This window comes from Ranitomeya imitator, chromosome 2, assembly GCF_032444005.1.
Source record: "Ranitomeya imitator isolate aRanImi1 chromosome 2, aRanImi1.pri, whole genome shotgun sequence".
Lineage (NCBI taxonomy): Eukaryota > Metazoa > Chordata > Amphibia > Anura > Dendrobatidae > Ranitomeya > Ranitomeya imitator.
Genome location: NC_091283.1, coordinates 756,703,146 through 756,716,117, shown reverse-complemented (window position 1 = coordinate 756,716,117; position 12,972 = coordinate 756,703,146). Strand labels below are relative to the sequence as shown.

The 12,972-nt window shown below is 42.5% G+C and overlaps 1 protein-coding gene across 1 annotated transcript in view; it reads left to right on the top strand.

Moving 5' to 3' along the window:
* Positions 1-9,673, top strand: part of ASCC1 (activating signal cointegrator 1 complex subunit 1) — a 357,683-nt gene extending 348,010 nt beyond the window's left edge. The window contains exon 11 of the mRNA XM_069753318.1: positions 9,368-9,673. Within this exon, the coding sequence (XP_069609419.1) occupies positions 9,368-9,484 (117 nt within the window). The 3' untranslated portion in view covers positions 9,485-9,673. The remainder of the gene's footprint in view (positions 1-9,367) is intronic.
* Positions 9,674-12,972: the final 3,299 nt, after the last annotated feature.

The window sequence follows — 12,972 nt, the reverse complement described above, 5'->3', positions numbered from 1 at the left end:
TTCCGTGATATCCTGACCAGTTCAGCAAAGATAAGTCCTTGCTTTCCTCTTTTCTGTCCACATGTTGTGGACTTATTCGTTCTGTGCATTCTATGGTTTGTCCAGCTTGTCAGTATGGATTAATTCAGTTAAGCTGGAAGCTCTGGGAAGCAGATTTACCCTTCACACCTTTAGTCAGGTGTGGAGATTTTTGTAATCTCTGCGTGGATTTTTGTAGTTTTTAATACTGACCGCACAGTATTCTATCGTGTCCTATCTATCTAGCTAGACTGGCCTCCTGTGCTACATCCTGGTTTCATTCTGTGTCTGTCTTTTCCCTCTCCACTCACAGTCATTACTTGTGGGGGGCTATCTATCCTTTGGGGATTTTCTCTGAGGCAAGATAGTTTTCCTGTTTCTATCTTTAGGGGTAGTTAATTCTCAGGCTGTGACGAGGTGCCTAGGGAGTGACAGGAGCATCCCACGGCTACTTCTAGTGTTGTGTTGAGCTTAGGGACTGCGGTCAGTACAGGTACCACCTCCTTCAGAGCTCGTCCCATGTTGCTCCTAAACCACCAGTTCATAACACCACAGCATTAATGGCAGCTTTATGTGTAGTGCATAGTCATAAAGCTTCCAATCAGTGGTTGGGGCAACGTTATACAGAATATGGAGGAATACATGGCAGCAGGTGTACTGGTTCTCCGAAGATAATCTGCTGCTGATAAAACAATGATTTTATCAAATCTATAGCAAACAGCCCAGTAAGTGACACATTTCTGGAATCATGGTCTCTTCCCCTACTTCAGGTATTCCCAGCCTGTGGTTCGGGAGCCATGTCTCGTGGACCTATGATGTGTGTCTGTTAGCTTAGTGCATCAGCATCAGTTCTAGCAAACAGCTAAGACGAGCAGCTCTCCAGATTGTGACTGTTGTCAGTAGCCCTCACAGAAGAGCAAATCTGGATACACACGTAGGTGGGAGAAATTGTGTAATGCATGCACAAGCTATGTCCTCCATAGAGAAATGATTCAGTTGTGTAATAGAAGTCATGAATGAGAAGCTTCCCTCTGTTATCTCAGAATGCCTTAAGTGCATCTGTCTCCAGATGTCACAATATATACTTCATAGATAATACAGGCTGGGCCATGTATATGGATTCACCTAAATAAAATGGGAATGGTTGGTGATATCAACTTCCTGTTTGTGGCACATTACTATATGGGAGGGGGAAAATTTTTCGAGATGGGTGGTGACCATGGCGGCCATTTTGAAGTCGGACATTTTTGAATGCAACTTTCTAAATGTCCCTCCCAAGTGTATCCATATAAATGGCCCACCCTGTAGATCTCTCTAAGCTGATGTACTTACTATGAAAATCCATGTCACGATGGCTGTATGATCCTTAGTAAAAGTTTCCATGCCTAATGTTGAAGTGAGCATTCGCTGCATTTTGAAATAGATTGTCAAAGTAACTCCACCAGTGCCATCAAGTACAAGAGATTTATATAATAATGCATGCATGTTGTATTGTGGGATCTGATGAAAGATGCGGTTTAGTAGGATGAGAAATAGGCTTGGTAGATGGAAAATATGCGCCTTACAAATTTAGAAAGTTTTTATAATTAAGAGTGCAGTGGATGGATATAGTCAAAGTCTGAACATACCAATGAGAAGCCATAAATGGCTTTATGAAGACGTAGAGAGTCGGCCTGGAGAGGTGCATGTCATCGCCTGACATTTAGAAAATGTGCTACTCTGGTGGCGGGAAGAAGAGTCTTCAGTGCTCACACAAGGCATAAGCTAAGCTGATAGTTTTCATTAATAGATTGTGAATTCTTAAAATATTATAGGTATCGTACTCCGTGATCTGGATTTAGCAGCATATCTGATCTCACAAAATGTCACTGCGCCAACACTGTAAGGTCCCTGCGTCTGGTCACATGAGATTTATTAGCGCCACAGTAAGATGTAGTGAACAGGATTTCATTTAGCCCCCTTTGCACTATCAGGCACAACATAGAGGTTTTTTTTGTGGCTTTCTTAAAACACAGCATGCCCTATTCCAGAATTTTCTGTGCTATTCAGATGTTCTGATTTAAACAGGAATAGCATGTGAAAAACACCATGGCTTTTTATGTTTCCATAAAGACAGATAGATAAAATGCGAAATAATAAAAACTTCTTATCCTCTTTGTGCACAGTTTAGTAGGCACACGGTCATCCACAATATTCGCCACGTGGTTGTGTACAAAATGTAGCATGAACGCAAAATCTTCTTAATATTAGTGTTTTTGTGAAATGCTTTGTCACACAAGATTGTGAGTTCAATCAGATTGAATCACACATATCAAAAAAAGTGGCTTATTTCGACGAGTAAATGATCTGTGAATGAGCATTCGTATAAACATTCATTGTGAAATGTGTGCCCGTGTAAACATGAAGGTGAGCACCTTAGGAAAACGCTTACTCGTTGGGTGGTCGGATTGTTTACACCCACGAAAAAGACGTCTGCAGCATATTGCCCTATGTCAGCAGGAGATGTGCGGCTGATAACATGATACTGATTGTACCATAGTACCAATATTTCAATCCCTATCTTTAGTCATTAGCCTGTGTAAACAAACTTATCCATATAGTCGATCGGCGCTTGTTAAGGTACCTTCACACTGAACGATATCGCTAGCGATCCGTGACGTTGCAGCGTCCTGGATAGTGATATCGTTGAGTTTGACACGCAGCAGCGATCAGGATCCTGCTGTGCCATCGTTGGTCGGAGCAGAAAGTCCAGAACTTTATTTCGTCGCTGGACTCCCGCAGAAATTGCTGAATCGGCGTGTGTGACGCCGATTCAGCGATGTCTTCACTGGTAACCAGGGTAAACATTGGGTTACTAAGTGCAGGGCCGCGCTTAGTAACCCGATGTTTACCCTGGTTACCAGCGTAAACGTAAAAAAAACCAAACACTACATACTTACATTCCGGTGTCTGTCCCCCGGCGCTGTGGTTCTCTGCACTGTGTAAGTGCCGGACGGAAAGCAGAACACAGCGGTGACGTCACCGCTGTGCTTTCCGGCTGGTGCTCACAGTCAGTGCAGAGAAGCACAGCGCCGGGGGACAGACACCGGAATGTAAGTATATAGTGTTTGTTTTTTTTACGTTTACGCTGGTAACCAGGGTAAACATCGGGTTACTAATCGCGGCCCTGCGCTTAGTAACCCAATGTTTACCCTGGTTACCAGGGGACTTCGCATAGTTGGTCGCTGGAGAGCTGTCTGTGTGACAGCTCTCCAGCGACCACACAGCGACGCTGCAGCGATCGGGATCGTTGTCTAGATCGCTGCAGCGTCGCTAAATGTGACGGTACCTTTAAAGAGGACCTGTCACTTGCACAGGAAATTTGAATTACATACCTTGTAAAAATCCCAGCGCTCCCCTGATTCCACTGCTCTTTTCCATTTTGTGCTGCGTCACTCCATTGCAGAAGTATTTATATTTGTTGTTTTTGAAGTGGAGTATGTGACATTTCTTCTGGCACTTGAACTGGGTGTGTTCTTTGGGGCGTTCACTTTTTTCCACCTCTCCAATATGCTGCCACTAACAGCTCTGCAATGACTGAGCCTAGATCAGCTATCCAGCTGTGAATGGCAGCGCCTGGGAGGGAGAAGTGAAAGTATATGCCCCAGAGTAGACTCTGAAGAAATGCTCAATTGGACTGCCAGCAGAAATTTCACATACTCCGATCCAAAACAACAAATGTGAACACTTCTGCAATGGAGTAAAAGCACAAAATGGAAAAGCAACAAACTCTGGGGATCTGGGGAATTTCTACCATGTATTTTACAAAAAAATGTTTGAGTGAATTACAAGTCTTCAATTCACCACCAATCCACCATAAAGTTGGGTGTAAAGAGAACCTGTAACCAGGTCAAAAGTGGTCATTTTTTGCTATTATTTCATTCCTTCTACTTTCCTAAGTATTCCATTATGGATTCAGAGATATGGACCTATTTTTTATTGAGTGCTAATATTATATGGCTTTTACCAAGGGTGCTGTGTGCTCAAGATAATAATGCAGAGCAGCCTAAAGACACGCCCCTGAGGGCCTTGTGAGCCACGCCTCCTTAGTGAAGACCATAAAAATCTACACTAAATGAAAAGGCTCATATCTATGGATTCATATGGTGCAATAAAAAAAATCAGAAAACTCAAGGGAGCAGCGGGAAGAAAATAAGAACAAAAACTGGTCACTTCTGACCTGGTGACAGATCCCCTTTAAACACCCAGACACCAATCCCATATTTTACTGGGTTAGAATCAATTCTATTCCTCATCTGTATTGATTGTGCTGAAGTAAATTATTTTTTCTACAATTAAATAATTTTCAGATGCTTTTGTATACTATAATCATTGTGACTGATTCACCCAGAAGTGTCTCACTATCACAAAACATACATAAACACTTGAGATGATCCAGTTAGGCAAAATGGCCTATTCTTGATTTTTTTCCCAGGAATTACTGAGAAGTTGTTCTCCGAGAATTTACTGTCCCTTTTTAGGCTCTGGGTTCTGTCTAGAGCCCAGAGCATAATAAATGTAATATGTAAAACATTTGAAAAACACTTGTATATACCTCAACGCTCACCTCTTGGACCTCTCCGCTCCTTGCCATCACCAGTCCAGTCCTCGTTGCATTTTCTGATTTCTGCTGCTGTTGCTGAGATTCCCTGGCCTCTCCGTTTCTGATGAGGAAAGTGCGCAGAAGGTCATGAAATCACGACGTGCGTCGTGACCTTGCACATACATACACAGAACTTCCCAGGGCCTCGTCAGAGTTGGAAGTTTCAGCTCAGGGATTTCAGCAAGAGAAGCAGGATTCAGAAGATGCAGCGAGGACTGGATGGGTGATGGTGAAGAGCAAAGAGGTCAATCAGGTGAGTATAAGTATTTCTAAAGCTTTGTATAGCTCTTTACAGCTCAGGAAAATGTCATGGATAACAAATGAAAAAATTTGTTTTTTGCGAATACAGATTTTTGGAAAATTCAAGAATTCGATTCCACTTGAATTTACTCACTCATTTCTAAAAAAAACCCTATAAACAGAAACACATACTAAATCTTATTTAAAGTCAATAATATCTTTATTGGGGACAATAAAATCATTAAGTAACAAATAGGGATAAAATCATCACTCACAATAGAAGCAATTACACAAAGATGCTTGTAGACACCGTGAATCAGAGACCCCGGGAGGGCATTGTGTTTCCTGTTTGCTCTTGTTGATGTTCTTTACTGCGTTTGCCAGCAGATTGCACTTACTGAAGCAATTTTGTTTGTTGCTGCCTAGAGTTTGAATGAAGCCAGCCATTTACTACACAATATAGTAGAGTGGTGCTATAATTGCATTCTTTCCTCCCAATGAGCTTGATCTGGATACTTTCTGATTTTACAGTAAATGTAGGACAATAATTGAATTACTGTAAAAACACAGTAGTGAAAAAAATCTTGGTAATTTTCACATTACATATAAACAATATAAGTAGCTTCTGTAATCTGGAAACAAAAACAGTCCCCCCCCCCCAACCTCCCATGGTGCACAACATCATTTCCATATTACTATTGGAGTGTGACAGGGATTTGACACCTGTATAAGAGCCGCCAGCCTTGACGGGCTCAGCTTGATCCTGCATGACATGGCACATTATAACCCAACATTTTACTTGCTTGGAAATGTGTGGTGCCCCATGGGTGGTGAATCCCGACCTATGGCAGTCAGCTAATCATTCTGAGACGTAAAGTTCATTACTAAATTGCACTTTACCTGGTGAACCAATCCATAATATGTGCAGCTACATGTCTTACTGGTTAGTTATTTTAGAACAGTTTTACTTATGTTTCTACAAGTCAAGTACTTCTTACATCAAAGTACCTCCAAGGCGGTAGTCATAGATTGTGCTACACCTACTTAAGGCTTAGCCGGAGTAAAATTCCCCTTAAAGGGAACCTGTCAGCAGGATTTTGCTAAGTAAACTACAGACACTGTCAAGTTGGCAGTGTTAAACTGATTAAAATGATACCTGGGGTGAAGAAATCTGTCTTATGGTAATTGTATAATCAGTCTTAAGGTACCTTCACACTCAGCGACGCTGCAGCGATACCGACAACGATGTCGATCACTGCAGCGTCGCTGTTTGGTCGCTGGAGAGCTGTCACACCGACAGCTCTCCAGCGACCAACGATCCCGAGGTCCCCGGTAACCAGGGTAAACATCGGGTTACTAAGCGCAGGGCCGCGCTTAGTAACCCGATGTTTACCCTGGTTACCAGCGTAAACGTTAAAAAAACAAACACTACATACTTACCTTCAGCTGTCTGTCCTCCGGCGCTCTGCTTTCCTCTGCACTGTCAGCGCCGGTCAGCCGGAAAGCTCTCAGTGTGGTGTGTCTGGGCCTAGAGACCCTTATTCCACTCTCAGTGTGGTGTGTATGGGCCTAGAGACCCTTATTCCACTCTCATTGTTGTTTGTCTGGGCCTAGAGACCCTTATTCCACTTTGATTGTGGTGTATTTGGGCCTAGAGACCCTTACACCACTCTCATTGTGGTGTGTATGGGCCTAGAGACCCTTATTCCACTCTCAGTGTGGTGTGTCTGGGCCTAGAGACCCTTATTCCACTCTGTGTGGTGTGTCTGGGCCTAGAGACCCTTATTCCACTCTCAGTGTGCTGTGTATGGGCCTAGAGATCCTTATTCCACTTTGATTGTGGTGTATGTGGGCCTAGAGACCCTTATACCACTCTCAGTGCAGTGTGTCTGGGCCTAGAGACCCTTATTCCGCACCAAAAAACGCAAAAAAAAACACATGCGGATTTCTTGCAGAAAATGTCAGGTTTTGCTTAGGAAATTTCTGCAAGAAATCCTGAACGTGTGCACATAGCCTCACTCTTGGCAGTCATAAGTGGACAGGGAAGGAAGTGCAGGCGCCAGATTCATTGCTACTGAAGTCAATGGGAGAGCGGAGCTGCTATGGCACTTCCGCTCCTCTGACAGATTCTGACTCTTCTGCGGTGCCTTCTGGGCTACCAGGCCAACTATCTCTGCCAGCAGCACCCTGCTTTTGGTGGGCACCCACTGAGATGATAATGTAACTCCACAGGTAATGCAGTGATTCTTTTGTGAGTACTGATAGCAGTGATGGCTCCTCTGGATCACACTGCTGCTGTTTCTGCATGTGCTGCTGCTTTGGGCTGGTGGGAGGAGTAAGGCAGAATCGGTGAGAGATGAGTGCAGACTATATCTATCTATTGCTGATAATGACAGACTGCTACAAACCACAGATCTTCAGCATTTTTGCAGTTTTGCACTAGGTCAGCTGTAAATCACAAGTTGATCACATATCATGGGAACATCCTCACCTTGCACCTCAAATATCATAGATCTGAAACTTTGTGATGCTGCAATTGGCAATTTTCCATGTGGGAAATTTTCCGTGTGGGAAATTTTCCGTGTGGGCAATTTTCTGTGTGGGCAATTTTCTGTGTGGGCAATTTTCCTGTGGGCATTTTTCATGTGGGCAATTTTCCTGTGGGCAATTTTCCTGTGGGCTTTTTTCAGGGAACCTTTTTAAAGATGGTGTTATGTCTGCATCAAAAATTTGAAATTTCATTGGAACCATTCTTTCCTCTAGCCGTGAAATGTTCCCCTGGCCCCTTCATCAGGCTTGTTTACATGTTCTTTTGCATATTTTTGACACTGAATTTTATGGTGAGCGCGCAGGAGAGGTTTTCTTCTGATGACTCTTCCATATACGCCATATTTTTGCAGGTGTCTCTGAACAGTAGAACAATTTACCACAACTCGAGTGTCTGATAAAATTTTTCTGAAGGTCTTTTGCAGTCAAGCATGGGTTCTGATTTGCCTCTCTAGCAATCCTGCGATCAGCTCTCACTGAAAAGTTGCTGGGTCTTCCAGACCTTATCTTGACCTCTACTCTTCCTTTTAACTTGAACTGAAAAAATGGCAAATTGAAATGCTTTGCTAGCCTTCTCCTGCTTTGTGGGCCTTCACCATTTTCATTTTCAGAGTGGCACAAGGTTAGAGGAGGCTGAGTTTTTTTAAAGCTGGGAAATTTGCATCACCTGACCTTTACTAATGATGATATTGAACAAACCATAGCCCAGCAGGGTAATTAAGATCTGAAACCTTGGTCTGAGCACACAAATCTATACGGGTGGCCAAACTTTTGCATCGGCCCATTTTCCTTTTTGTAATTTTTAAAATTAAAGAAAAGGAATTTTTTTTTCTTTGCTTAAAATTCAACGGAAATGTGTCATCTTCAACTTTAGGCCTTTTACAGATCATTTCAGCTTCAACTTGCTTAGCTGTTCACAGTAACAGTAATTTTTTACCAGGGGTGCCAAACTTTTACATGCCACTGTATTTATGGAGGACTGCATCCTACTACCACATACAGAACTAGTTTATTCAGAGTTTCCTAGTAATTAGTTCTGATTGCGTTTCCGACATCGCTCTCCTGCGCAGGCGGACTTATCTGCCCTGCTGAGGCAGAGCAAATTCCTGCAGTGCGCAGGCACTGGGCCTCTCTGACCTTTCCCAGTGCCTGCGTACTGCAATACTTTGCCCTAAACAGGGCAGATAAGTCCGCCTGCGCAGGAGAGCCATGAATCAAGCAGGAGGGCGGTATCGCAAGAAGATGGGAGGCGCCAGACCAGGACTTGCGACACCCATCAGCCCGCCCTGCAGGTGAGTATAATAAAACTTATTTTTCTTCTCTTACAGGTCTGATCGGGGGCTTATCTACAGCATTCTAGAATGCTGTAAATAAGCCCTGAAAGGCGGTGGTGGTAACTTATATCGGCCAAACCTGGTAGCAAGTTCGCTTTAATCTATGTGAATATTAATAATCACTATCATATCCTGCGTTATCCATCTCTGAATTAAAGCTGGAAGCATCACAGCGATTAACATGCAAATTGCCAATTAGTATTTAAAGAAACTAAATTCTCCCATAGGAATATTATTCCCAAAGTTCTCGGCATACATAGAACTACATGCTGTGCTGAAAAAACAGACATCTTAGCTAAACCTACTCTAGGACTCCCACTCTCTGGCAGTGAAGCCGCTGCAGGATATTCTGATGTTTTTACATGTTTGGTTCCTCATATAAGTGAATTTTGAATGAGTACAGACATAAAATAAGTCCTCTGGGGAGTCATTATGCTGAATGCTGAGTGTCTACAAGAGCATTATTGGATGAAAAGCAGATTTGACACGAGCATCATACGAAAAATAATGAGATAAATAGAAATGTTGAACTTTTTCTAGATTCCAAATGCAGCAATCATTTATATGAACTGTTTTCAATTTGCAGCTTTTTGACAAGTTCTGTTTTGGAGAAATCAACCTGGACGGTGTTCACCTTTCCCAGAGGTTCTCTGCCGATAGCTCCGGTTACTACTCATCAGCTGGACAAGTCCAAATCTCCTGAGGCACTCGCCTATCAGTAACTCCCAAAATTCTCAGCATTCCAGGGGATTAGGTGGTAAATACGGTTTACAGTGTTGAATCTTGCCAGACTGAATTGAAGACTTATCATTGTAATAATGAAAACGTTGTTACAATCTTAGAACAATTATTGACTGTGTGGATTTCAATTAAAGACAACGTTGAACACTCATGGTTTGGTTCACTTTTAATGAACATCAGTGTGTGGTGTATATTGAAAATATTCTTTTAAATTATGTCTCTTTTCATCATCCTAATGAGCAATATAATTCCTCTTTCAACTTAATAAGTCTAGCTCAACCTATTCACTTTGATGTTTAACACATTATCAGACAATTTTTATTTTGTAGTTTTTATTCATAAAAAATCTCAGGAAACATTTTTTTCCTTTTATTATTTATTTTTCCTACATTTTTGACACTCATGACTGCTAGAATTGATATGCATGTGCTAGGACCCAGCATGACTGCTGTGCTGCGCTGTGATTGCCAGGTCCTATAGAAATACTGGCACTGCTGATGCTTCTATTCATTACATGACGCTCATTGAGTGTTAAAGAGGTTGTCCTCTACTTTTTCATTGATGACCTAACCTTAAAGGGAACCTGTCACCCCGTTTTTTCAGTAGGAGATAAAAATACCGTTGAATAGGGCCTGAGCTGTGCTTTACAATAGGGTATTTTTTGTCCCCTGATTCCCTACCTATGCTGCCGAAATACCTTACAAAAGTGTCCTTTTTCGCCTGTCAATCAGGCTGGTCAGGTCAGATGGGCGTGGTCACAGCGCTGTTTCTCCCCCACATCTTGCTTATGTTCCCGTTGGTGGCGTAGTGCTTCTCGCATGCGCAAGTGCCGAATGCACTGCGCAGCTGTAGAAAAAGAGCGCGCTCGCCGCTATTCAGCGGTTTCTCGGTGGGCGCGGCCATCTTCCTGAGGCCGCGCGTGCGCAGATGGAGTCTCCTGCTTCGAATCTCGGCTTCAGGAAAATGGCCACCGTGATGTCCATCTGCGCATGCGCGGCATCCCGCGGCCATTTTCCTGAAGCCCCGGGAAGCAGGAGACTCCATCAGGAAGATGGCCGCGCTCACCGAGAAACCGCTGAATAGCGGCGAGCGCGCTCTTTTTCTACAGCTGCGCGGTGCATTCGGCACTTGCGCATGCGAGAAGCACTACGCCACCAACGGGAACATAAGCAAGATGTGGGGGAGAAACAGCACTGTGACCACGCCCATCTGACCTGACCAGCCTGATTGACAGGCGAAAAAGGACACTTTTGTAAGGTATTTCGGCAGCATAGGTAGGGAATCAGGGGACAAAAAATACCCTATTGTAAAGCACAGCTCAGGCCCTATTTAACGGTATTTTTATCTCCTACTGAAAAAATGGGGTGACAGGTTCCCTTTAAGATGCTGGCAGCCGGAGCTGCTCCACTTTCTGGTAGTGACTGTGGCAGGAAATTGTATATCCATCTCCTATTCATATCAATAGGAGGCATATGTGCAGTACCCTGCCACAGAAACAATGAGAAAACAGCAGATCTGCAATCGAGCAGTTTTGGCAGCCACCGCTGGCACCAAGAACAACTGATTTAACAGAGGTGCCGGGTGTTGAACCATGACCGATCAGATATTGATGACCTATCCCAAATTGAGGCTTTTTTGCCAAGGAGAGGAGACATATCAGGACAAAGACCCAACAATGAAAAAGGCCATGACATTGGCTGTTGGTCTCACATACTGTATATTGGCTATTATATGCGCTAAGTACCTTCTTTTTTACTGTAATTTTTATAGCAATTTTTCAGATTAATATTTCATATATACTGTACATTATATAGCTTTTTTTCTATTTTCTATGGCAGTAATGCAGTTTGAATGTTCTGGAGTAATCATTGTTAGTACCGTAATTCATGGTGCAACCTTATAGTTTTTCATAGTTATGTGTTTTTTGGTTGGCACCTGTCCACACTAACTTAGATGTGCTGGTCCTTTTTCTCCATTTGTATCCTAAGGATAGGTCATCAATGAAAAAGTAGTGGCAACATCTCTAAATATCTATCAAAAAAATATAACAGAAGGTGTAATAAACCACATCTGTCTTCTCCCAAAAGATTCTCAGCAGGTGTGGACCTAACAGTTGAGGTCCTGCTAGATTGTAGGAGCAGAAGCTTTAATCCCATGACTTAAATTTACTATTAACAAAAGACTGACCATACCTTCCAAACAGAAAACAGGTGTGTACAGGTACAAATATATTTGTGCACCCCATTAGGCAATTTTGATTTAATTGCTGGTTACTCGCTTATCGTTTAACTGAATAGAAGAGTAACTGAAAAGATTGCTTTCCCTCTGGAGAACCTGTTTTCTTTTGCATTAAACAGATCGACCCATTGAATTGTAAAGGTCATTGTATAATGCCTCACTTCTTCTGTGGTGGAGCTCTAGGGTGATTGAACATTGAAGTATTTAGCTGTGTTCCGGGACATAGTGCGCCGGCGCATGCGCACTAATGCTTTCCGGCTTTGCCCGCAGTTGGTCAAAGCATACTGCACATGCGCAACGCAAGATTTTTTTGCGCACGCGTGAACTACAGAGGAAATAGACTCATATTCAAGATAATATTGCGGCCAGCGGGAAAGGAAGGGGTGCATGAAAGGAGAGAAAACACCGCCCATCGGACCGGACAGAGATCCCGCCAAATTCAGGTGACAGAGTCCCTTTAAAGGAATTGTCTAGTTAAAACAAGTTATCACCTATCTGCTGAATTTATCAGTGAAGGGCCAACAGCTGGCACCCGCAAAAACTGGCAGAAAAGGGCACTTATATCCCCATTACAATGCGTGGCAGTGCACATATTTGACTGCTGCTCCATTCATACACCATTCATGACTTCATGGACCATCGCAATCCTTAGACTGTAGGTACCGTATTGCTGGTTTAGCACAAGTTAGATGCCCACTGATCAGGATGTGATGACATACTGTACTTCAGAAATCTGCCACCATTCTACATAATGGAGAAAACTCTTTAAAAATAATGTTCCGAATATGGAAATTCCATAGAGATTTGGATAAGTTGTGTAATAATATGGTGTCAGATCTCATTTATGACTTCTGGTAACATTATAATCTGCATTGATGGATATATTTAATTATATATAGGCATGTTTGCCGTGAGGGTATCCAGTGCTAAAACTTTTGCAGGGATCTGCAGAATTTTTTAGCACAACACACAGTGTTCATCTCAATATCAAGTAATAACAAAGAGATGAAAGAGAACATGCACCGCCAGCATATCATAGGTGTGATCACAGCTCAGTACAGTAATTGCTTTTAGGAGCACGAAGCGTAGAAAATGTAACATTTTATAAAGTTTCTAGATATTGTTTTTCAAATTTTGGATTCAACCCTGAAAATATCAATAAGCATTTTAAGATGATATTATTTTTTAAAAGTTTATTATATAGTGATTTAT